This window comes from Engystomops pustulosus, chromosome 5 (genome assembly GCF_040894005.1).
Source record: "Engystomops pustulosus chromosome 5, aEngPut4.maternal, whole genome shotgun sequence".
Taxonomy (NCBI): Eukaryota; Metazoa; Chordata; class Amphibia; order Anura; family Leptodactylidae; genus Engystomops; species Engystomops pustulosus.
The window spans coordinates 130,289,751-130,315,846 of NC_092415.1; the positions used below are offsets into that span (position 1 = coordinate 130,289,751).

Sequence of the window (26,096 nt, forward strand, 5' to 3'; positions counted from 1 at the left end):
GACCCGAACAGTGAAAGCCGAAACGGGGAATCACCCAAAATGGCATAACTGAAAAGAACAATTCTTGATGCAAAAAAAAGGGCCACTCAACCAGCTCTGTCCCCAAAAAAATACAATTAAATATTATTAAAAAAAAAAATAAACATTTTATAGCCTGTATATATCAGCTCTGCAATGGCAAACCTGTCATGTTGTTATGCGCCCTGTCCACAACCACATGGTTTAGAAAAAAAAAAAAACTTTCTAGTTTGCACATTCATTTTGTTTTAACCTTTGTGAAACTCTTAAAGACCAGGGCATTTTTCATTTTTGAGTTTTCATTTTTCACTCCCCATCTTCAAAAATCTATAACTTTTGATCTGGATGAGGGCTTGTTTTCTAAGTATTAAATTGTACTTCATAGTGATTGGATTTAATATTTCATGCCATGTACTGGGAAAAAAATTCCAAATGCATTGAAATTGGTGAAAAAAAAAGAGCATTTGCGCCGTTTTTTTGTGGGCTTGAGATTTTACGGCTTTCACTGTGCACCCCAAATGACATGTCTACTTTATTCATTGGGTCGATATGAGCAATGCATACTTCAGTGTACATAACTGTGTGTGGTACAGGCAGTCCCCAGGTTACATACAGATTAAGTTCTGGAGGTTTGTTCTTAAATTGTATTTGTATTTAAGTCGGAACTGTATACTTTATAATTGGAACCCCAGAGAATATTTTATTTGGTCTCTGTGACAATTGGATTTTAAAAATGCTGGGTTGTCATCAAAACCAGGATTAACAATAAAGCTTCATTGCAGACACCTTTGATAACTCTTACAGCTGATCATTGTAGCCTAAGGCAAAAGTACAATAAATTACCAATATCCACAGGTCCGTTTGTAATTAGGGGTAGTCTGTAAGTTGGGTGTTAAGTAGGGGACTGTCCGTATAATTTTTTGCGAGGCGAGATGTTTTCATTGCTACCATTTTAAGAACTGTACGGTCTTTTAATAACTTTTTATATTTATTACATGTTGTAAAAAGGCGAAAAAGTGGAATTTTCGAATTTGGGCAATTTTCCATTGCTTTATTATATTTTCATAGATCAGACATTTTGGGAGGCTGTGATAGCTAACATGTTAATGATTTTTACCATTTATTTATATCGGTTCTGGGGAAAGGGGGGGGGGCAATTTAATTTTTAATTTATTTATTTTAAAAGTTTTTATTTATTTTTCTATTTTTCAGAGCCCCTTGGGTACTTTAACCCTAGTTGGTCTGATTAATCTTACCTTATATTGGAAGACTGTAACAAATGCACAGAAATCATACAGCCACTGGTCTTACAAAGATCTAAGGCTCACATGGAGATAGATTGTCGCTTCCCGATGACGTCATGGGAAGTGACAAAGCCAAAATGATGGCACCCATTTTGGTGGTGCCGCTATGTTAAGTGGTTGAAGAAAATCTACATTCAAAATCAAGCATGGATGTAGGAAATGGGACCTCGAGGTAGGAGAACTGCCAGATGATGAATGGGAAGAGATTCTCGAGTTTACGAGTAAATTGTCCCTGAATGTAGCGCAAAGGCATATTACATAGGGCATATAGGACTCCGCTGGTATTGCATAAAATGCGATTGAGGGAAGATACGTGTTGCCCAAGATGCCGGGCTGAGGGGGCTGACATATTACACATGTTCTGGATTTGCCCGAGGTTAAAAGGGTTGTGGAGTAAGGTTCAGCGATTAATACAGGAGGTGTTTGGAGTTCAGATTCAGCAAGATCCCAAAATCTGTGTGTTAGGATATGTGGGTGGAATAGATGTCACTAGGGCAGAACAAATGGCAGTGGCAAAATTACTGTACCAAGCACGAAAGACCATTGCGAGGCATTGGTTAGATGCAGACCTGCCGAGAATGTCAGAAGATGGAGTTGGGGGTGTATCTGAAGAGAAATGCACTCAAGAAATTTGCGAAGCAGTGGATTAAATGGCTTGAGTGTCCAGGTATAGGGGCTGATGATTTGATACGTAGGTGGCAGAGGGTCCGTCCTGAGGGATGGCCAGAATTATGAGGGAAGAGGAGATAGGCGCTGGGAATGATTATTCTGGGGACACTGGAATAAGAGGCAATCTTTGGGAATCGTGAAACAGCCAGACCTAAGGAGGGGGGGAGGTTTGTATTGTATAATGTTTGAAACTAATTGTACACTACACAGAAGTGTTTATGATTTCTGTATGTTAATACTGTGAAGTTTATATGCTTAAATAAAAGTTACCTGATTTAAAGAAAAAAATCAAGCATGGATAAACTAGGGACACTTACTCAAAGATCCAGGCACTGTGACTGTGGTAATCTTCTTATATTTGTTATCCATGGCCACCTTACTGCTAAAAGCAACTTTTAAATTATGCTAATTATTCAGAATTGCTCTGGACATTATAAGAGCCCCTCAGTGCTGCAGATTTGCAGGCTATTACAATGAGCAGAAAATGCCTCACCCCATCCCCTGGTCTCCGCCTCCTGCCTCTTCCTGTGTAATCTAGCAGCAGAAAGTGCAAGGGGAGGGAAGACCTGCTCGGCTCTTTGTAATTAACTGTGAAACTACAGCACTGAGAAGCTCCAGAAACACCCACTAGAGCCCCTAAGGCTAATTAGCATTAATTTAAAAGTTGTTTTTAGAAGGAAGGCAGGAAGTCACACAACAAAAATAAGAAGATTGCGTAAATCTATAAGTAAGTGTCCCTGGTTTATCATACTTGAATTTTATGGTAAATTTCCTTCAAGGGGTTAATAAAGAAAAAGTGGAATTTTATTAGTGAATGTATCCCATGTTGCATGTGTACTTTTTTTTAGTTTCTTGATGTTAATGTTAGATTTAACAAACTTCTTAAAAGTTCTAGAAATGCGGTTATTTATGGGATTTATTTTATTTAAGCCTCTTGGGACATATTACCCAAATTTTTCAACCAACCTGAATCTCAAAATCAATGTTAAAGCGTTTAAAAGCTAGAACCAAATATATTCACACCACTCTATAAACCCCAACAACTTATAGAATAATACGTAATGGTGATACCACGGCTTCATGAAGAGGACTCGATCTTCATTTTATTCCTGCGTCAGTCTGGTTTTCACTCTCTCTTTTCTTGCATTTTTATGTGTTTTTATAGTTATTAACCGCTGAACGACGTGAGACATATATGCCACACATTTTCTCGCAACGTATGGAGAGGGCTCACAGGCTGAGCACTCTCCATACTTGTAGGGTGTTTGTTGCAGAATTGCTGCAAACAACAACCGGTAGCACCCATCGCAGGTGTTTACATTGCTATCTATGCCATCTTTGTGAAGATCGTGGCTCCCCATGACGTCAGCGGGAGTGGTGATCTGGTCGCATGACAGCCTCGGGTCATACAAAGACCCAAGGCTCTCTGAAATTTCATTACAACTGCGATTTGCACATTGTAATGAATAATGAGGAAATCCCCATATACTGCCATACTGTAGTATGGCCATAAATGGTAGGATCAATCAGATAACCTAGGGTTAAAGCACCCTAAGGAGTCTGAAAAATAGTAATTTAAAAAGTAAATAAAAGTGAAAAAATAAATTTAAAAAACTAGAAATTCACATCATCCCTCTTCCCAATAAAACGTGTTATAAGATCCTCTGGGGAGATCCACGGCAGCTTTTCAAACTTATTAGGAGATAATAATTAAAAATGGTGTAATCAATGAGGCAATCTCCAAAAAAGAACATGACTCCGTCAGGCACCCAAAGATTGCAACATTCTATATGCTTCCCAAAGTCCATAAAAATTAGGAGAATTATGAGGAGCCCCCCGGGCACACCCATAGCGTCGGGGCTTGGGTGCCTGACGGAGACATAAGGTCAGTGGTTGGATAATTAACTTCGCCATTATGTTTACAACCTTTTCTCCTATGCATGACATACAATGCAGGTTCTGAAAGTATTCTCTGATGTCACTCTTGAAGAAGATGAATGGCTAGTCACAACTGATGTTGAAAGCCTCTACATTAGCATTGGTCATAGGGAAGGCTGTGAAGCAGGGAGATACTTTCTAAAAAGGCACAATGATAAAAGCTCAGTAAGACCTTTATACTAGAAACACTCAATTTTGTACTTAGGCCTTAAGCCCCGGTAGCGGAACATTTTACAGAGATGCATAATCTTAGAATCAGTGACCTTAAAGGGTGGGCCATTACCCATGTGTAACTAAGCATCAGAGGGAGCGACCTTGACAATGCACTGCTAAGGACCCAGAGCCAATGGATTTATAGATTGCGCACAATCACATTTAATGGATTAAATGATACGTATAACTTTGGCTATTTGTTATATGTGCTGTTTCTGTTGTTTAAGTGTATCCTCTGCTAAAACATCTATGCTCCATCGCATATCATATGGATATATATTTTAAATAACAGATTAACAGATGCCCAGTATGGCTAAAGCCACTTCCTTATACGCATAATCTGTATTAAATTCTGCAATATCCTAAAATGATATATGTGATGCTGTTGCATTTTGTAAAAGGAATATTGTACGTTGTGTTATTACTACACAGCAATTCTTCTTTTCTCAGGCTAACTTTATCTTAATGTGAACATTTTTGAAATTAAGTTTCACATATTTATTTATATTGTTGTTTAATATTCTTAGTTATCCTGTATGCCCCCTCAAATTTCAGTGGTCTAACACTATTACATTTATTTTTTTTAAATAGCATGAATTAAACAGTTTATGATAGGCTCTGAGACTAAATAAAAGATGGCCCAGTCCGACCGCCGCCCCTAAGAAGAAGGCGGGTCACACTGGTGAAACATGCGTTGGGATGTTGTTTAAGATCTAGCTGTAGGTTAGCGGCAGCACCTTTTAGGGAAAGCAGAGTCAGTGTGTAATCCAGTTCAATGTTAGCTTCGATCGTGTATGCAGTATTACAGCAGCTCTAAAGAAGCTGCTGATCTCCAGACAGCCATGTTATCTGATCAAGTCACATGTTTCCCTGGTTCCCACAGCAGCGAAAGCCTAGCTGCAGCGTGTGATAGCAGGAGACCAGTGTGTGGACCTAGTGACCTGGTCCATCCACCTAGGCCACATCTGCCATGAGGCGAGATGAAAATATCGCTTCAGGCGGCAGATGCCCACACCCTGAAGCAAACGGCAGAATTTTGGGCCGTAAGGTGGGTGATTCGGGTGGCCATCGCCGCCTGAATCGCCTACATGAAGAAAAAATTATATACACTCACCGGCCACTTTATTAGTTACACCATGCTAGTAACGGGTTGGACCCCCTTTTGCCTTCAGAACTGCCTCAAGTCTTCGTGGCATAGATTCAACAAGGTGCTGGAAGCATTCCTCAGAGATTTTGGTCCATATTGACATGATGGCATCAAACAGTTGCCGCAGATTTGTCGACTGCACATCCATGATGCAAATCTCCCGTTCCACCACATCCCAAAGATGCTCTTTTGGATTGAGATCTGGTGACTGTGGAGGACATTTGAGTACAGTGAACTCATTGTCATGTTCAAGAAACCAGTCTGAGATGATTCCAGCTTTAGGACATGGCGCATTATCCTGCTGAAAGTAGCCAACAGATGTTGGATGGACATGGTCAGCAACAATACTCAGGTAGGCTGTGGCATTGCAACGATGCTCAATTGGTACCAAGGGGCCCAAAGAGTGCCAAGAAAATATTCCCCACACCATGACACCACCACCACCAGCCTGAACCGTTGGATGGATCCATGCTTTCATGTTGTTGACGCCAAATTCTGACCCTACCATCCGAATGTCGCAGCAGAAATCGAGACTCATAAGACCAGGCAACGTTTTTCCAATCTTCTACTGTCCAATTTCGATGAGCTTGTGCAAATTTGTAGCCTCAGTTTCCTGTTCTTAGCTGAAAGGAGTGGCACCCGGTGTGGTCTTCTGCTGCTGTAGCCCATCTGCCTCAAAGTTCGACGTACTGTGCGTTCAGAGATGCTCTTCTGCCTACCTTGGTTGAAACGGGTGGCGATTTGAGTCACTGTTGCCTTTCTATCAGCTCGAACCAGTCTGCCCATTCTCCTCTGACCTCTGGCATCAACAAGGCATTTCCACCCACAGAACTGCCGCTCACTGGAGGTTTTTTCTTTTTCGGACCATTCTCTGTAAACCCTAGAGATGGTTGTGCGTGAAAATCCCAGTAGATCAGCAGTTTCTGAAATACTCAGACCAGCCCTTCTGGCACCAACAACCATACCACGTTCAAAGGCACTCAAATCACCTTTCTTCCCCATACTGATGCTCGGTTTGAACTGCAGGAGATTGTCTTGACCATGTCTACATGCCTAAATGCACTGAGTTGCCGCCATGTGATTGGCTGATTAGAAATTAAGTGTTAACGAGCAGTTGGACAGGTGTACCTAATAAAGTGGCCGGTGAGTGTATATATCAATTGCGGATGTCTCTTTAAGGCGTGAATGATGTACAGAGCGGCGCCGCACAGATCCTTCTGTCTGTGCCCGTGATGACTTCACTTCACTGCCTGCGTACCTTCACCAATTTGCCATGCCCTGTGCAACGCTGCGTAATCTGTGTGCGCTATGTAAATAAAGAATTATTATTATTGTTCACAGAGCAGCACAAGGCAGCCAAAGAGCGGGGAAAATGCAGAGGACGTGAGCGGGGCGGGGGAGTTTGACTGAAGGGGAGTTTTATAAAAAGGGGGGCTGTATAAGATGACAAAGGGGGCTGTATAAGATGACAAAAAGGGAGCTGTATAAAATGGAAAAAGGGGGGCTGTATAAAATGGAAAAAGGGGGCTGTGTATAATGAAAAAGGGGGCTGTATATAATGATAAAGGGGGCTGTATATAATGATAAAGGGGGCTGTATATAATGATAAAGGGGGCTGCATATAATAAAATGCAAGGGGGCTAAATATTATATAATACAGGGGTTGTATATCATAATACAGGGGCTGAATATTATAGAATAAGGGGGCTGTATACTATAGAATATGGGGGTGTGTATAATATAATAAGGGGGCTACATAATATGTGAGGGGGTTGTATATTATAGAATATAGGAGCTGCATATTTTATAATAAGGGGGGCTGTATATAATATAATAAGAGGGGCTGTATATTATATAATATGGGAGGTGAGCTGGACACTACATAACCTGGGTGTGGCTTTTAACCATAATTTAACTACATATTATATAATTAATAACTTTAGGGTAAAGAATTAGATGAATATAGGAGGGAGCTGGATATAAAAGGGAAGGGGGTTTACATGGGGTACTGTATGTCATTTAAGTGAGTGGGGGCACAATTTTAATACAATTTTGGGCAGTAAATCTGTATCAGATCGTCACCCGTGAGGTACTAGATGCCACTATTGTCTGTGCCACTGACTGGCTAGAGGCTGTTAGTATGTGTGGTAATAAAGTGACTAATTTTAAAGAGGACCTGTCACCCATAAAAACAGCAGCTTCTAGTGCTACCCCAGATACAGCAGTGTTACACTGCTAGCATTGTCGAAACCCAGCTCCTAGTGCTTTTTTTTTATTGTTGACAGGTCTTCTTTAAGTAATGTTGTCAGCAATCAGGTTGTAAATCCTTTTTAAAAATTTGGAAATTCAGTGGGCTGAAGATGAAAGCAGGGATGCACCGGTGTATGGGGGCGGGTGCTTCATTTAAATTTTCGCCTTAGGTAGCAAATACCCTAGAATCTGCCCTGCATCCACCAACAAGAAATTCTGAATTTGCTACCGGCTGCAGATCCTCAGCAATTAGGGCAGTCGTGCTGAAGAGGCTCATCGGAGTAGCGCCTACAGGAACATTAAAGAAAGGAAAAAATCCTCCAGCACAGCGTGTCCATGATGTAAAACTTTAGTTTTATTGTGTATAAAAAATAAGAACAGTACACAGTCCAGGCTGACGCATTTCGAGCAAAAGCTCTTAATCATAGTCTGAATTAATTAGTTAAGAACAGCATATGTATAGATAAAAGTTGCTAAAAACAGCCAATGATTATCTAATACTAACATGACATCACATATCAATTAAGCATCATGTGTCAGCAAAACATGGAAATAGTCATACAAAAAACTGGCAGAAGACGATAAAAAAATACAAAGGAAAGGCGCAATGTATTATGCATTATACAAAGTTCTTGGCACAAAATAGCATATGTAGAAATATATAGTTTGTTATTGTACAGATTCTTTAATAACAGGGACAAACAATGTAAATATCAAATAATACATAACATTGCGCTAAACTGTATATTTTTGAACTTAAAATAATGTTTTTGGAAAATTAAATACTGGTATATTAAGTCTTGATATCTACACCTTTATGATATGTTGTGTTCAAGACAAAAATCCAGTATTCTTACTTGTTTAATAGTTTGCCTCTGTGATCACCCCCTCTGACAGGTCTCAGAACTCATTCAATGCCCCTGAATCTGAAACCCCTAGTATGTTTCGAGACTGCAGAGGGGTTAGAAGCCGATGAGTTCATGGTGTTCGATAGATGTTTGCAAATACGTTATTTTAGGAGAGTGATTGTACAACCAACGTACTGGATTTTGCACGTTATGCAGTCTATTAAATATACTGCACTATGTAGTGTTACAAGAAAAAAATTGTAATCTCTGTAAAACTGCAAGATGTACAAATATTCTGTCCACATTTATAATTACCTTTTGGATTACATGTCCTTTCCAAAAAGAGGCTTGGTGACAGAATAGTGCCTAAACAAGGGGCTTTCTCAATTTTTTTTTTTTAATATATCTCATATTCATTTTTTAAGATATGTGCTAAAATGTCATCTTGAAAGAGTAGCGGAATGCATTTCTGAATGATATTAGTTATTTGTCTATATTCTTTACTAAGCGTAGTTACAAAGTGACGGGATTTTGTTCTTTAGAGGTCAATCCACCTAGTCTGACTGTCATATACCAGCATTGTCTACATCACACATAATCCTAATGATATAGAATTAAATATATGTAGAGACATTGTGAATGCTGCTGCTGCCTATTTATGTACATGGATCAGAATATTATATACATGTTAGAATAAAGAGGGCATATTATTATCTTTAACCCCTTCAAGATGCAGCCATTTTGCAGCTTAAAGGACACTTGTCATCAGGTCTGTGTCACTTGTCCTTTTTTTTTTTTTTTTTTATTATTATACAAAAATACAAATATGTAAACAGATATAGACAATACAGACAGACATATATATATTTTTTTTTTTAGCAGCTGCGTCCTGGGAGGGGCGGCGTTTCAAACTCAAGATTTAGAAGTAACAAGAATTTTTGATTTTTATTTTCCCATTCAAGTTAAACGTGACCATTTGTTAAATATTGTGGGTTGAACACTTTAGGGTATCTTTCAAGGACCAAACTTATTTTACTGAAAAGGGGGACTTCTCCCATATATCCCATTTTTCTTTTGTTCTGCAGAGATGTGTGTAATTTGAGGCCATCATAATTTCATAATGGCTATACATGTTTACTCTGTTGCAAACTTCTATTAGGTTTAGTTTTTGTGCCGTCTTCCAGTTTGCAGCTATGCATTGCCTTGCTGCAATCAGGATATACGTAATAATCCATCTCTGGGACATTGGGAATTTATCAGTCCCTAAATGTAATAAAGCTAACTGTGGGGAAATAACATTCTGAGCTTGTGTGACTGTGTTAATCAGATCCCCTATTTGTGACCAAAATGAGGTTAGTTTAGGGCATGACCACCACATATGGACTTGGTCTCCTTTAATACCGCATCCCCGCCAACATAGAGAAGATGATGTGCCTCCTTTGGACAATCTGTCTGGTGTAAGATACCATCTCATATGCATCTTTTTTATTTGTTCTAAGTGGTTTATGCATGGCGAACATTGAGCTGTCCATCTAAATGTTTTTGCCCACTGCTCATCATCCCATACTGCATTCAGGTCCGACTCCCATTTTTTCATGTAGCTCAGCTTGTCTGTTAACCCCTGTAAATTAAGAATATTATATGCAATTGATATACCCCTTACTTTTCTCTCAGGGGGCTCAAATAGTTTTTTCAGGGGATACAGGTGAGAGTTGCTTTCCTTTTCCCCCTCTGCTAATATATTTCTTATTTGTAAATATTGAAAAAAGACCTTATTGGGCAAATCGAATTGGTCCTTAAGGGTTTCAAAAGACTTTATCGCTTTGCCCTCATAAAGGTCTGAGATAGTGTATATGCCTTTATTCGCCCACAGCTCTAATATCATATTAGGGCCGAGTAATTCCAATGCTCGAATGGACATCTGTCCTCTTTTTAAGCCTATGCTACCACCTACTTCGTTCCAGGTTTTCAAAGTGTATTGTAATGAGGGCATGTTAGTGGAAATCGTTAAATTCCCCAAATAGGCTGCCTCCATTACTGTTCTAAGAGATCTCCCACCAAAAATGTACTGTTCTAAACTCATCCATTTATGGTTTTCTTTCGGGTTCCAACACTCTCTCAATGAGTCAATGGAAACAGCCTTATAGTAGGTTGCAATATCTGGCATTGCCATGCCTCCTTTGTTAAGTGGGAAGTGCAAATTCGCCTTTGCTACTCGTGGGTGTTTGTTATTCCACACAAAATTATTAAGGATTATCTGGATCTCTCTTAGGACTTTTTTAGAAACTCGTGCATGGAGGCATCGGAAGACATACAAAATCTTAGGCAGGGCTGTCATCTTGCAAAACTGGATTCTTGCCACCCAAGATAAATAAATTTTGCCTAATTTGTCAAAATCTGTTTTCAGGTTTGCTTTTAATTTAGTTAAATTCTTCCTTATTGTCTCATTTGTTGTTGGGCACAAAATAACCCCCAAGTATTTTATGCCTTCTGGTTTCCAGATTATGCCACAGGTATTAAACATATCCCTACATGCTGTGAGTGGGACATTTATTGGGAGAGCAACCGATTTTTTAATATTCAACTTGTAGTATGAAATATGTGAAAATAACTTTAGGATCTTTAGCAAGTTAGGTAGCGATTTTTCGGGGTCTTGGCATGTGATGATGACATCATCAGCGTATAAGGTGATTATATGTCTTTCCTTACCCGCTGGAATACCCACAATTTCTGAATTAGACCTCACCATTTCCGCCAGTGGTTCCATTATCAACGCAAATATTAGCGGTGATAGGGGACACCCCTGGCGGGTACCATTAGAGATGTTAAGTGGTGAGGATAAAAAACCTGAAATCAGAACCCGCGCTGAAGGGGCCGAGTAGAGAGCTAAAATTGATTTTTGAATTTGATCAGCAATGCCAAATTTGGACAGGACCTCCTTTAGGTAGCCCCAGTGCACCCTGTCAAAAGCTTTTTCAGCATCTAGTGACAGGAATGCAACCGGGGCTCCCATTGAGTTTGCTAGATGAATAAGGTCCATCATCCTCCTTGTCGCATCTTTAGTTTGTCTCCCATATACAAACCCTGTTTGATCTGTAGATACTAGGCTGGGAATTATTCTTTCCAATCTGTTTGCCAGCAGCTTAGCGTAAATTTTTAAATCGCAGTTAATTAATGCTATTGGTCTATAATTTTCTGGGAGAGGATTAAGATTATCTTGCTTTGGTATTGCTCTAATTATTGTTTCAGCATTCATCTTTGAAATCCTGCCCTGATTTTGCCAGAAATTAAAGGTTCTTATTAAAAGCGGGTTCAGGGCCTGAGCGAAATTAGAATAAAACATATTTGTCAAGCCATCCGGCCCTGGGGCAGAATTAGGTTTAAGGCCCTTTAAAACTCGGTTTAATTCCTCTTGATTAAGTGGCATTGCCAAGTGTGCGGCTTGTTCTTCTGAGATACTTGGGAGAGAGACTGAAGAAAGAAAGTGGCGAATTTCTTCTATAGTTGGTTGCGGTGTATCTTTATTATCTTTTAAGTTATACAATGCTGCATAATATTTCCTAAATGCCTCCGCCACCTCCCTAGGGTCTCTTATCTGCCTATTATTACTTTCTTGTATAAGATTTATTCGTTCCTTAGCTATTTTTTTCTTAATTTTTTTAGCAAGAATCCCACTTGCTCTATCTCCCAGTGAATAATTTTGTAATTTTAATTTCCTTAATGATTTCTCGTAATCTGATAGCATCCGTGCTCTCAGCGTGGTTCTAAGTGAAGAGAGGTTGTTACTAGTGGAAGCTGAGGGGTTTATTTTATTAGAATTCTCTAATAAAGTTATCTGCGACAAAATTTCGCGAATTTCAGTATTTTTTGCTCTTTTTTCCCTTGCTGCTACCTGCTTAAAGACTTCTTTTATATGTAATTTAAGTGACGACCATAAGGATTCATCGTTAACTTCTTTATTATCGTTAATATTAATAAACTCCTCTATGACCTCCAAGATCAAATTCTGTGTGTTTTCATTTTTTAGAAGAGAGTTATTTAGCCTCCAGGGAGAATTCGTGAAAGCAATGGAGCTTTCCTTGATAGTTAAAAATATAGGGGCGTGATCCGTCCAAGTTATTTGACCTATCTTGGAGACTAAGCAAGATGTTAAAGCTAAATTATTTACTAGATAAAAGTCTATCCTTGAATACGAGAGGTGTCTAGTAGAAAAGAAGGTATAATCCCTTTCTTCAGCATGTTGATACCGCCACACATCATGTAGCCTCTCTTCAGTTATTATTTGTGCTAAATCTTCTCTACCACCTCTCATGTTCAAGGAGCAGTCCAATTCTCTGTCTGGAGGGATATTAAAATCTCCCATCATAACAATTTTCCCCTCTGCATTTTGTTCTAACAGGCCAGCTATTTTTTTAAAGAAGGTTTTTTGCCCTCTGTTTGGGGCATAAATTGTTACAAAAGTATAAGGGACATCATTTATTTTACCTAAAACTATAATGTATCTTCCCTCCTCATCAATCAGTTTCCTGGTAAGATCAAATATAACAGTGTTTTTGAACATCATACACACCCCTGCTTTTTTAGAGTTAGATGTTGCAAATATAATCGTAGGAAAGTCGGGGTGATGTAGGCGGACTTCATCTTTCTTAAGTAGATGAGTTTCTTGTATCCCTATTATGTCTGCTTGAGTGTTAATTATTTCTTTCCAGAGTGAAGTGCGCTTTTGTGGATTGTTCAACCCATTAACATTCAATGACATTATTTCAATAACCATATCTTAGTCACGTTTTAAATGCTATTAATACATTCTTATTTATTTCAGTTAAACTGCCCCTCCCAGAGCATGCCTTATCATAAATACAGAACACCACTACAACAACATATTTAATATACAAATACATTAACTGACCAGCTAAGATATTAGCCGGCCTAGATTTAAACAAATCCAGTGTTCTTATACTGGATACGGGGCAAACAGTCACCAGTGAGATGAGACTCCCCCTCCTGTGTAAGGTGGAAGAGTTTCGTCCCCTTGGTGTCTCCAAAATGAGGGATTGGTCTCCCTACCATTCCCCATTATTCCCTATTTTACTACGGACCACTCCTGATCTATATTACTTTTAGCTTTTTCAGTGTTCTTACATTTTAGCAAGCCCCACTTTTCCATTAATTTTTCCGCTTGCATCACATTACTGCATGTATAGGTGGACTTATCCTTTGTCACAATTAATTTTACTGGGAAACCCCATTTATAGGCCATACCTGCATCTCTTAGGATTTTAGTTATTTCCCCGAATTCGCGCCTCTTTTTTAAGGTTATTGGTGACAGGTCTGCAAAAATCTCAATGTTCCCGTAGGGTGATGGAAACCTGGGGTTTTTACGAGTCTCCTGTATTAGAAGATTTTTAGTTTTAAAAAAATGCATCCTTAAGATGGTATCTCTAGGGGTATCTGCTTTTAAATGTTTTGGTCTCGGGATCCTATGGATGCGATCAATTGTCACATCTAACTCTTTTGCCTCTGGTAGTATAGCCAAAATAAATTTGCCTGCGTATTCCTCAAGTGCTGAGTCAGGAACAGCTTCAGGGATGCCCCTAAGGCGAACGTTGTTTCTCCTCGATCTGTCCTCTAAATCCCCTATTTTTAACTCCAAATCAGTTATCTTACGTTCCATTTCGGTATGCGAGGTCATTAAACTATTTTGAGACACTGTCACTTCTGATAGTTTAGTTTCCACCTGGTCTATCCTTTCTCCAATCGACCTTACTTCTTTTTGTAATTCCCCCATCATTCTGCATTCTAGATAAGAGTTTTGTTTCAAATCTGTCTAGCATGCTCTGCATTACCTCTACTGTAAGTACGGCTTGGTGATTTGGGGAGGGAGAAGCGGAATGCGCATCTCTCGAAGATGTAGCCATTATTGTCGATTGGGAGTCAGCTTGAGGAGAGGTAGCGTCTTGGGCCGTAAGTCTTGGCTGGAAATTAAGGCGTAAGGAGTTAATCCCCTTTGGTATACTCGAAGTAGGTTCACGTACCAATGATTTATTTTGGGCACGTGTCAGTTGGTTTTTTAGTTTAGGCGGGGTATTTTTTTTTAGCAGGTTTTTACCTCTCGTCATTATACCCACGAACTGGGGAAAAAAAAGAAAAACACTTCTTCTACATTAATTATTGTCACCACGTTTCTAAAATGGCAGATCTAAGATATAACCTTTGTGCCTTTTTCCAGCTCAACAATTATGGCAGATGATAGTTCACTTGGTTATTTCTAGTTATGGGCAAAAAATGTCCCAACAATATTCTCAATGATATCTCCACATTTAAAAATGGGAGACCAAAAGCACAACCTTTGTACCCTTTTCCCGCTTAACAATTATGGCAAGTGATAGTTCACTTAGCTAATTCTGATTAAGAGCAACCAGAAGAATATCCCAACACTTTTCTCACAGTCTACCAATTAAGCAAGGAAACAGCAGAAATAAGTGAGATCCATCTCAAGGGCTAAATGTACTTTCAGGAGAAGAAGGTTAGTTCCAGAGACAGCTGCATTCACCTTTCCATCCATTGTTCCAGGTTAGTAAGTTATTAGTCAAAGGGTAGGCAATTAGTTAGAGAATGAGTAGAAGAAGTTTAGTTAGATGGTTAGTCAGCGGCTTTGACACCTCAAGTTAGTCCAGCACATTCCTATGTTATTGCTAGTGTTACAAACAGCAAGACATGAAGCGAGAGGGCACAGAATAACCAGCGGGGAAATCATAAATCCCCAGATAGACTCAGGGGTCTTCAGTGGGCAAATAGAGTGCCGGGCAGTTGCTAAGTTCCACAGCTATAAATTATACTGTACCATTGCCTTGGGGGTCCGGGTATCACTTCTGTCGGTGGGGTCCCTCTTCCGAAAGTCCCAGGTGCAGGGTGCAGGGTGCAGGGTTCAGGGTTCACTCGCTCACAAGACGCTTGCTCATTCACTTAGCGACGCTATAATCATAGCAGTGCAGAGACCGGCAATACTCCTCTCCTTACGGCTCCCAGAGGTACGTCCAGGTCCTCACTCTTCATGCAGAGAGCCCCAGGAGTCCCGTCAGTATCGGGGGCACTCTGCACTATTCGGGCACCCCGCGCAGGACTGCAGGACCGCCTCTCCTCCGAGATCCCCGGCACCCGGCACGCCGTGCAGTGCTATGTGCGGCGCTGTCTCACGCTTGTCGGCTGCCGCAAAGGAGGCTCAAGACACGAGCCGGGCCGGGCACAGGAAGAATCCCCCGCGTCTCGGCCATCCTGATCGGGGCCGCGTCACCTGCGCCTCTCCTCCTGGCGCCGCATACCAGAGCACCACACCTCCCTGAGCGCGCCCCTGTGCCCCTCCGATCAGGTGAGAGTGGGGCAAAACGAGGCTTGGCGATAGGGGAATAGAGCGCTCCCTCAGAGCCTGGAGCCTGCAGCCATTACTCCGTATGGCTACGCCCCTCCTGCCCTGGTTTCTGTCTATTTCGTTTCCAGAAAGCAGAAACTTTGCATGCAGTCTGTGTCACTTGTCCTGTCACTACTACATGTTGGAGCAGCTCACAAGGAGCCCATCACAGCCTTAATCTAGTCAATTTATACATTAATCATTGCAAAATCCTCTTTTCTTTATTATGTAAATGAGGCTTGTCACATGGTCAGAGGCAGTGATGTCACCCCTGTTCCCCTGCTCATGTCTGTGTGTAATGTATAGTAAAGCATTGCTGGTGTATGTGCTGCATCTGCTGACATGCTGCATCCTCCTAATACATAGACATCAGCTACCCAAGTACCTGACATGTTCTGCTATAACATGACTGCCTGGAGCTGTTGCATCTCTCCTATACACACACAGGCTGCAGGGGGCGCCAGCACCAGGAAGCACATTATTATACAGCAGGGGTCTCCAAACTTTTTACATAGGGGGCCGTTCACTGTCCCCCTCAGACTGTTGGAGGGCCGGACTAAAGTTTAAAAATAAATAGCGGTACATGTGACCGCATCCGTAATACACTGGTACCCCCCTCAATTAATTATTTAATATACTACACCCCCTTGTGAACTATTTTATATATTGTTCCTATTAATTAATTGGGCCAATTAATTATTAAATATACTGGGACCCCTCTCCATTAATTATTGAATATGCCTCCCCCCCCCATTAATTACTAGACTGCCCCTCATAATTAATTATTTCCTATACCCCCACCATTAATTATTTCCTATGCTGCCCCCCATTAATTATTTCCTATGCTGCCCTTCATAATTAATTATTTCCTAAACTGCCCCTCATAACTAACTATTGTCCCCCAGTCGCCACAATCTTTTTACTGCCCTTTTTGAAAAAATAAAAACCCTGTACTCGCCTAAGTCTTCTATCTTCTTGCCCAGTCCGGGCAGGAAGGGGTGCGCGGTCGCTCGATGACGCCATCGCGCGGCCGCTCAAACTAGTTCATGGAGCGATGTACGCCGGGGTTGTCTTCCAGCCATATCGCTCCAGTAATAGTGCTCCAGCGGGCGTATCCGGCCGCAACGAGCACTATACAGTGACGGGCAGGAGCTTCCTGTCTGGACGGACGGAGGCTCCTGCCTGTCGAAGGCCGTGGGGGCCGTGGGGAACCCTGTTATACAGCCTCACACCATTTTACAGGCTGTCAGTCATGCACTAGGGGTGTGGCTGTGCCTCCCACTCATGAATAAGCTGGACCAGCTTGAATATGCTAATGACTCATTGGACATTTCACAGGTCATTTGCATACAGCTTTAGGACCTAATTGCTTATGTTTACAGGCATGTAGAGCGACAATGAAGGGATAGGGGCAATGCTCTCTAATGGCAGTTTATGAAAATATATTTAGTTTAGGGTTCTCGTTAAGGCTCAGTTCCATTTTTTGTATTCTGACATTGCGTTGCTATATATGGTTATAACTTTTGAACACTGTTACTTATCAAAGTGATTCTGAGATTGTTTTTTCCTCACATGTTGTACTTCATTTTAGTGGTAAATTTTGGCTGATAAGTTTTGTGTTTAGTAATAAAAAAAATAATTCAGAATTGCCTTTTTTTTGTTATCACTTTGATCATGTTTTTTGTTATCACTTTTTATTGCATTTTTTGTGGGATTAAATAGGTTAAAAAAAAAATCTAAATTTTTGGTGGGTTTTAATGTAATTTTTTATTGCAAAACATTTTTTTTAATTAACTTTTTTATTTCTTCCACCATGGGACATGAACAAGCAATCATCTGATTGCTTGTTCATGATAATACTCTGCAATACTGATGTATATAATATTAGCATATTATGCATAGGCCGACACTGTGCCTTTGAGATGACATCATGACAGCTCTGGGGTCCTAATCAGACTCTAAGGCTGCCATAGGAACGATCGGGCGGGGGATGAGGGTATCGTGGGGCAAAGACCCCCATAAGGCAGTTTAAATGTCACAGTCGCGCTTACCACAGCATTTAAAGGGTTAAAAACCTGCGGTCTGAGTTTTACACTGGGGTGTCAGCTGTTAGTTACAGCCGGCACCCCATGTATCCCGATACCAGCTCGGTTCCGATCTTGAACTGAGCCTGCATCAGCTCAACGCCCAATATTTCAGACACTGAGCGTTAAGGCACTGCACTCAGCGTCCAATATATCGGGCGCTGAGCTTGAACCGGTTAAAGGGGACTCCCCTCTCTTTTCTCAGTCCCTGGGTGAATAGTGTCACCACCCTACAGTATAGTACCCCTATCCCAAGTACAGTATAATACCCTAAATCTTCTTTTTGTTTATAAAAAAAAGAACTTGACAAGGTTCATTTTAATTGACATGTAATAAAAGAGATATTTAATATACTCACCTCTTTCATGTTCACCTTCCCCTCCCTTATGATGACAATTCTAGAATTTGGTGGTTTACACCTGTGAGTAGCTCTTACCAGTGCCTTTGCTAGCCTTTGCTACCAGTACATAACACCGATATTTGCTTATACGACGGTAGCAGTAAATCCTTGCCTGGCTTGAGTATTACTACTATAACTCATGGAAGCAGGAAGTTTGCCAAGCTCCACCAATACCTCTTAGACCATCTGCCCCCGGTGACTTCTCATTGTGTAAAATTTTAATATCCTCTTCCAAATCTTCTAGCCTAATTGGGGCATTTAATGCCCTCATTTGGTCCCTTTTTAACTTGGTCAGAGAGATCTCATCTAATAAGGCTTCATAAAAAGCCCAAAAGGTTGCGAGGATGTTCCCATCAGAAGTAGTCACCTACCCAGATCCGCTAGTCAGAGATTTAATGCGGGAAGAGTCTCTCGGTGTCCTAATTACTGATGCCAGTAATTTGCCTGCGCTTCCCCTCCTTCAAAGTACTTCTGCTGTACAAAGAATTTCTTGACCTATGCCGTTGCGAATGTATGAGTTTTCTACCCAGTTGCCCCAATCCGCTTCTGAGCCCATATCTACATAGCATCTTTCAGTGTCCTGTACCCCTTCCTGTACCTGTATGTCTTGCAGATATTACCGCTGTTTAATATTGAGAATAATAATGCATTTGATAAAGCAGTCACCGATAAAGGGTTTCAGTGCATCCCAAACCAATGAGAGGCGGAGCCCACATTGAACTGGAGGAATTCAACTACTTCCCGAGGATTTCTATCTAGCGGGCGTAGAATAGGTATTCAGAACGAGTGAGCTTCCAAAGGCGCAGCCCATCCCCCGTGTCTGCAGCCATTTGTAGCTGATGCTTTTGATACATTGGAATGGGATCGCTTTGTGCACCAGTACATTCACGCCTCTAGTTTGTGTGGCGTAAGAAGAATGATATGCTGCCCCTATCCAGGAGAGGCCCATGTCGCCACTGTGGATGCCATAACGGATAGGCAAAGTACCGCAGGCTGGTATTGTTTAAGCTTTTTTCATTTTTGGGTTTTCATTTTTCACTCCCCACCTTCAAAAATCTATAACTTTTTTATTTTTCCATGTAAACAGCTGTGTGAGGGATTGTTTTCTGTGTAACAAATTGCACTTCATGGTGACGGTATTTAATATTCTATTTCAAGTACTGGGAAGCGAGGAAAAATTTCCAAATAAAGTGAAATTGGTGAGCATTTGCGGTTTTATCATGTTTTCATACATTTACAAGAATTAAAATCTCCTGTATAAAAAAAAAAAAAAAAGTATTTTGCCTTATTCTGTTGCTAAAAACTTTTTCATACTTCGGTGTAGAGAGCAGTGGGTGGTATCATTGTTTTGCCAATTTTGATGACGTTTTAGGAATGTACGGCCTTTTGATCACTTTTTGTTGATTTTTTTACATTTTTCAAAATGGAAAAAAAGTGCCATGCGATTTGGAATCCCGCAGAAATATATACAGGCAGTGATGTCACTATACTTAGACCCTTCCGCTTGTGTCTTCCACATTAGGAACAGCACCAGGCAAGGCTTCACGTAAAAAATGGAATAAAAATTGACCAAAATGTCGCAAAGACCTCAAAATGGTAGCAATGAAACCGTACACCAAAGTATGAAAAGTTATTAGCATCAGAAGATGGCAAAAAACGTTTTTTCTTTTATGTACACATTCGTTTAATTCTTGAAAACATATTAAAACACAATAAAACCTGTGTAATGGAAAGAAATAAAGCTATTTTTGAAACCACAGTGCATTTAACTAAAGCACTTATATTGGAATTACCAATTAGACCACTGGTTGATGCTCACTTTTTAATGTCCAATAAATGGAACAAGGCATACACTAAAATGGGTTGGTCAAAAAAAAAAAAATGTCACGGTAAGTACAATTTCATAATAGGGCCACCCATAAACCAGATAATAAACATCCCTTTTCTGTTTGGAGGAGTTGTGGGTCAAGTGACAAAGTGTAGACAAACTTAATCACACACATAACTAACCTTGAGGACAATTTTGTTGTCAGATGATGGAGTTCTTCCAACCCAGAGAGCAAACTTACAAGGGTCACCTTCTACATGTTCAGTGACTCCCAATTCTGAAGTCTGTAAATATAAAAAATTAAAATGATTGTGTGTGTATATAAGAAGCATAGATTAATATAATATTTCAAAAATAAATAATCATTCTTTCCCCTTTTATAAAGCACCATGTTAAAAAAAATTTAAAACATGCTGCATTCATAAAAAGTCATGTATCCCTGAGTAGACATTGCAACAGAGAAAAATAAATAAACTCTTATGACTTTTGGTAGCTGGTAAGGCAAATCATACTTTTTTCACAGAAAAGTTTTATTTCTATAAAACATTAGCAAGATAAACAAAAGACATCTACGGTATATAGAAATTATCACCAAATTAAAGGGGTGTGCCCGTGAAATAAAGTTCTGAAATTTTAATCCCCTAGTGATGCTTACAAAATAAAGTTCACTTTTAGCCCTTTACTTTACAATTTTACTCAGCTGTATTGCTGTTTTAGCTCCTATAACTTAGTGTAAAATTATAAACTTATACATTTTATAATTATAAACTTATTAAATACAAGGAAACACATAGAAGAAATAATCAATTAGTACAGTACATACCCTCTATCTAATTCATAAATAAATGTAAAGAACAAGGGTAGAAAGAAAAGAAAAAAGGAAAAAAAAAAAAAAAAGGAAAGATGAACACCATTCAGGCCCTAGTAGTAATTTTAATCGCGGTAGACTTTTTTTTTTTCTTTTTACATTTAAAGAGAACCCGTCATGCAAAATAACCCCCCTAAACTAAATATATTTTCATAAACTGCCATTAGAGAGCATTGCCTCTATCCCTTCATTGTCCCTCTACATGCCTGTAAACCTAAGCAATGAGGTCCTAAAGCTGTATGCAAATGACCTGTGAAATGTCCAATGAGTCATTAGCATATTCAAGCTGTCCACTCTATTCATGAGTGGGAGGCACAGCCACACCCCCAGTGCATGACTGACAGCCTGTGTAATGGTGTGAGGCTGTATAATGATGTGCTTCCTGGTGCTGGTGGCCACACCCCCTGCAGCCTGTGTGTGCATGTGTGTGTAAAGGAGAGATACAGCAGCTCCAGGCAGCCATGTTACAGCAGAACATGTCAGATTCATGTGTAGCTGATGTCTGTGTCTCTACCTGTATATTAGGAGGAGGCAGCATGTCAGCAGATGCAGCACACACAATAACTATACATTACTATACATTACACACAGACATGAGCAGGGGGAGGAGAGGGGAGGGGGAACAGGGGTGACATCACTGCCTCTGACCATGTGATCAGCCTCATTTACATGATAAAGAATAGATGATTTTATAATGATTAATGTATGAAATAACTAGATAAAGGCTGGGATGGGATCCTTGTGAGCTGCTCCAACAGGAAGAGGTGACAGGACTAGTGGCAGAGACCTGATGACAGGTGTCCTTTAACACACAATATTCCCACATGCATTGTTCTGTCCACCAAATTTTGTTTACTCCTGCAATTACATCCTAAATGGTAGGACAGACTGTAGACTTCCAGTTCCTAATAACTGCCCTGGACACAGAACATATCCCGTTTTAGGCTACATTCACACTTACGTATGGGGGACGTATATACGGCCGACGCATATACGGCCGATATACGTCCCCCATACACTTCTATGGGCGCACGGCACCCTACGGGAGGACCTGTCCTATCTTTTCCCGTAATACGGCGCCGTGCGCCATAGGTTGCTATGGAGAGGGGCGGGGGTGAGCTGCGCTCACCACCTCCTCCTCTCCCCGTACACTGCCGTTGCCCGCTACGGTACGTTAAGGGCGGGCAACCGCAGTGTGAATATAGCCTAACACTGATAAGTATTCACTGTATTTCTTCTAATAAACCAGCGCACACTACTAATTAGAAAGCTGTGGAAGTGAACAATAGCAATATCCCCAATGCAGCAAATCTTAATTATCCTGGGGCACTTCAACCATAAATGAAAGAGGTTGGCTTGTTGGTTACAAGCATGTCAACATAAGCAGTAATATGTTGGATAAATATTGGCCAATCTGCTAGGAGTCATATACCACCTTGTGTGCAGTTTGAACAAGGTTTCTGAATAGTTCCTGCACATATAATTATCGTACCCAGCTCGTACTTCGTACAGCCATTCAATAACGGGAAGGTCGTTTCCATTTCCTCTTCGCGTCATATAGACGATTTTCCCCTTCCTCTTACAGCCTAGCCAGTCTCCTTATGTGGTGGAAATAACCCCTCTAAGTCTCCTTATGTGGTGGAAATAACCCCTCTAATTGAATTTTTCCAAACTTCTTTCATCATTTTAGTCGAGCTCAACAATTGTAAGGAAGGCTCATTTACACCTAACCAGGTTCCTACTATGGAATCTTTGGCTGGTCTCCCCAAGATGTTATCATCAATCAATACCCAATTCTCATTTCCATATTTTTTTATTGGGTCTAAAAGACAGGCTTTACAAACCTTAATATTTGAAAAGCCTGTCTCTTATCAGTCACGTGAAACATATAGCGTGTCTCTAGATACTCTCGAATTGGTTTAGGCATTGCTGAACCTTACTAATCATTTTCCTGGGCCATAGCAAGAGGATACATTGGAAGGCATAAAGAATGATTGGTAGTAAACAGGCTTTTAGCATTTCTAGGGAGTCAGGGAGATTCACTTTAATCTATTGATATTTTCTTTAATTGTCTGGAGTAATTTACAACTATTGACTAATTATACTGTCTAATGTGTTAAGGTAAACCTAGCTAATAGATCAAATCTTGTCATTTCTACTTGTTTTATTTTAGTAAAAGCATTGTAACAGAGACTTAATTTTAAGATGGCGCCGGCATCGTGATTATAACCAAAACAATCAAGGCTAAAGAATGTCAACATGATGTCAATAAGCAACAGCAGGGAAGTTCTCCAATCAAGCTGGGAATTCTCCGCCCCCTTCTGCTTCTTTTCTAATTTCTATATAGTTTTGTGAAACCAAATAAAGCTTGTGCAGTGCAGATTTTTGCCCTGGGTAACAGCATTAGCAAATCTTGCATCAGCAATTTGTCTTTGAGTCATTCTTTGCACACATGCTTATTGATTAGAAGCACACAGTCAACACACACTAAAAAGAGGATGTCTTAAATCCTATGCCAACAAATGAAGGGCCAATTTCAATTCCCAAGTATGTAAATCCTCCTTGATTTCATATGAAGGGGTTATTCGATTTTAGCTTCTCTGTTTTTATAGAGTCACAATTTATTGTGAAAGTGTGACTCTTATTTTCATTAACTTTGTAATAGGAATTATTACAGTACATGTCTATTGTCTGCATCAATGCTGGCAGTAACGTAGCCGGATTAACAGATGAGATGATAATATGATCAGCATACAACCCAATCACATGCTCCCCTCCCCCAAACAACACACCTTCTATTTGTTGGTTTTGCCTTATTGCCTGTGCTTATGGTTCTATACATAGGTTGAAAATTAGGGGAGAGAGGGGGCACCATTACCTGATTCAGTTAGAGATCGAAAAGCTCTTGGATCTCAGCCCCATGCCACCAACAAAAGCTGATGGTGCAGAGTATAATGACATAATGGCATCTATGAAAATCTCAGAGAAATTAAACTTCTAAGGACAGGAATGCACTATGGAGTCCCACACGGCAAGCAATAACCCATCCTGTTTTTGGGGCATAAAGCCTACTTGATCTGCTGATATCAGACAGGAAATTATCTTACGTAATCTTGTTGAGAGGATAGAGGGAAAACAAATTAATGTCACTGTTCAATAGTGATATCGGTCTTACATAAAATTCTAAACTTATAAACCTATAACTGAAGTGTAAAAGTGTAGACGAGGAGCAGAAACTTCATGATTCCTCTGTGCAATGACATGCTGTGTGCTGACAATGTGCTTGCATTATCAGGGTATAGGGTTTAACTACACTTTTGTTTAGCTTATAAACATTGTACTGGTATCTGACCCATAGAAAAGAAAGATAAGACAGATCAGAGTGATAAGATGGATAGAAGATATAATGACAAACTCCAGCTCTGCTATCTCATCAATAAGACACAGTCAGCTCTGCTATCTCACCTATAACACACTATGTCATCTCTTCTAATCGTCCCCTAGAATAAAGTCTGTATCTTGACTGTAGTTTTTATAGTATATTCTACACAATGTTGATTGCCAGCAGGAAGTGTCTGTGTCTGTAGTCTGTCTGAGCTGGTCTTTTAATAAATGGGTGGAGGGGCAGGAGGCAGAGACCACTGCCGAGTGCAGACAAGAGAAGCTTTCCATGAGACGAATCCGACCATAGTCAGAAGATTGTTGTATTTTTGTTAAAGGGGAATTAGAGAATGTGTTATTTTGTCATCCTGAGTATATTTAAGAATCTTGTCTTCGTGGGAATACCACTTCAATGCCAAGTTTTTAGAAATACCTTATGGTGATCAGAGAAATATTTAAAATTTAAATTAAAATACAAGAATTGGTGGAGTTTCTTTTCCACAATCTCCCTACAAACATTTAGTAAATAAGTTACTTATAAGCATCTTAAAAGTATATCACACATTCATTTTGGAAAAAAATGCTCAACTACCCACATGGACAAAAAAGGAAAAATTGATGGGGGGTGTGGAGTTTTTAATCAAAAGTATCTGAAAGCAAAAAACTGTTCTAGTTGCTCATCACAACTAATTACAGCTCACCTTTCGTTTTCCATATTACCTCTTTCCTTCTAAAATCAACTTTGAAAATTATGTTTTGATCCAGAAGGGCCCTGGGGTGTTACCATAGCCCCTCCATGCAGCAGCTTCACAGGCTGGAGACCTCCAGTGAAAACAAATATTAGAGATACCATAGCAGACAATACTACTGGAGACTCCAGAGCAGGCAAAAAAATTACATTCTCTCCTTTTCTGGTTTTTCTTCTCCTCCCTGCAGCACACTGCAGCTGGTCTCCTCCATGTGCCACGCTGGTTGTATGCAGTGGCATCAGCACCTGGAGCAGAACTCGAGCATCCTATCCTTGGGATGCTATGCTCTGGGTCCTGACCTTGAAGAATACAAACAATGAACGAAGATACATATGATCTGTGTGGAATTGTAAGCTGCACCCCTCACTACCTGGACTCCTGCGTCAATGAAGGCTGTCATCAACTATGTTACATGAGCTATATAAGCGTTCATTGGACCCTGACTGGGTACTGACTGAAAATCATGGCTTCATGGGCTGCAAGTATCCCATTGGCGAAGCTTGTGCTCATCTGATCCCCTTTCAGTTGAATTGAATGTGTGCTGCACTTTCTGTGTACATACCCAAGAGTGAAGCTCCTCTGCTATACATCAGAGGAATAAGGCACTAGAAAGGAATGCCCACATTTATCTCAAGGGCTACAGGGACCATGAAAGTCAAGTCGGAGTTTATCACCATTTTAGTGGAGCTGGAGTCATATTCAAAATTCGGGAAATTAAGGAGTCAGAGATGGAGGTTTGGCTTAGACTCCACAGCCATGGAAATTGCTACCGAGGGAAGGGAAAGTGTTGAAAGAGTAAGGACAGGGGGAGACCGTGCAAACAGTCTGTGAAGCTGCAACATAGAGGTACTAATTAGCAAAAAAAATAAAGTTGATTTTTGAAGGAAGGAGGCAATGGATAAGGAATTCAAGAAAATTACAACAGTCAGAGTGCCTGGATCTATGAGTAAGTGTCCCTGGTTTGATTTTTATGGTAGATTTCCAAAAAGGG

The 26,096-nt window shown here is 40.2% G+C and overlaps 1 protein-coding gene across 5 annotated transcripts in view; it reads right to left on the minus strand.

The window, feature by feature from the left end:
• TRIO (trio Rho guanine nucleotide exchange factor) overlaps positions 1–26,096 on the minus strand; it is a 373,142-nt gene that overhangs the window by 159,697 nt on the left and 187,349 nt on the right. For all 5 annotated transcript variants that reach the window (XM_072153041.1, XM_072153043.1, XM_072153042.1 and 2 more), the window contains exon 31: positions 20,290–20,391. In XM_072153041.1, the coding sequence (XP_072009142.1) occupies positions 20,290–20,391 (102 nt within the window). The remainder of the gene's footprint in view (positions 1–20,289; positions 20,392–26,096) is intronic.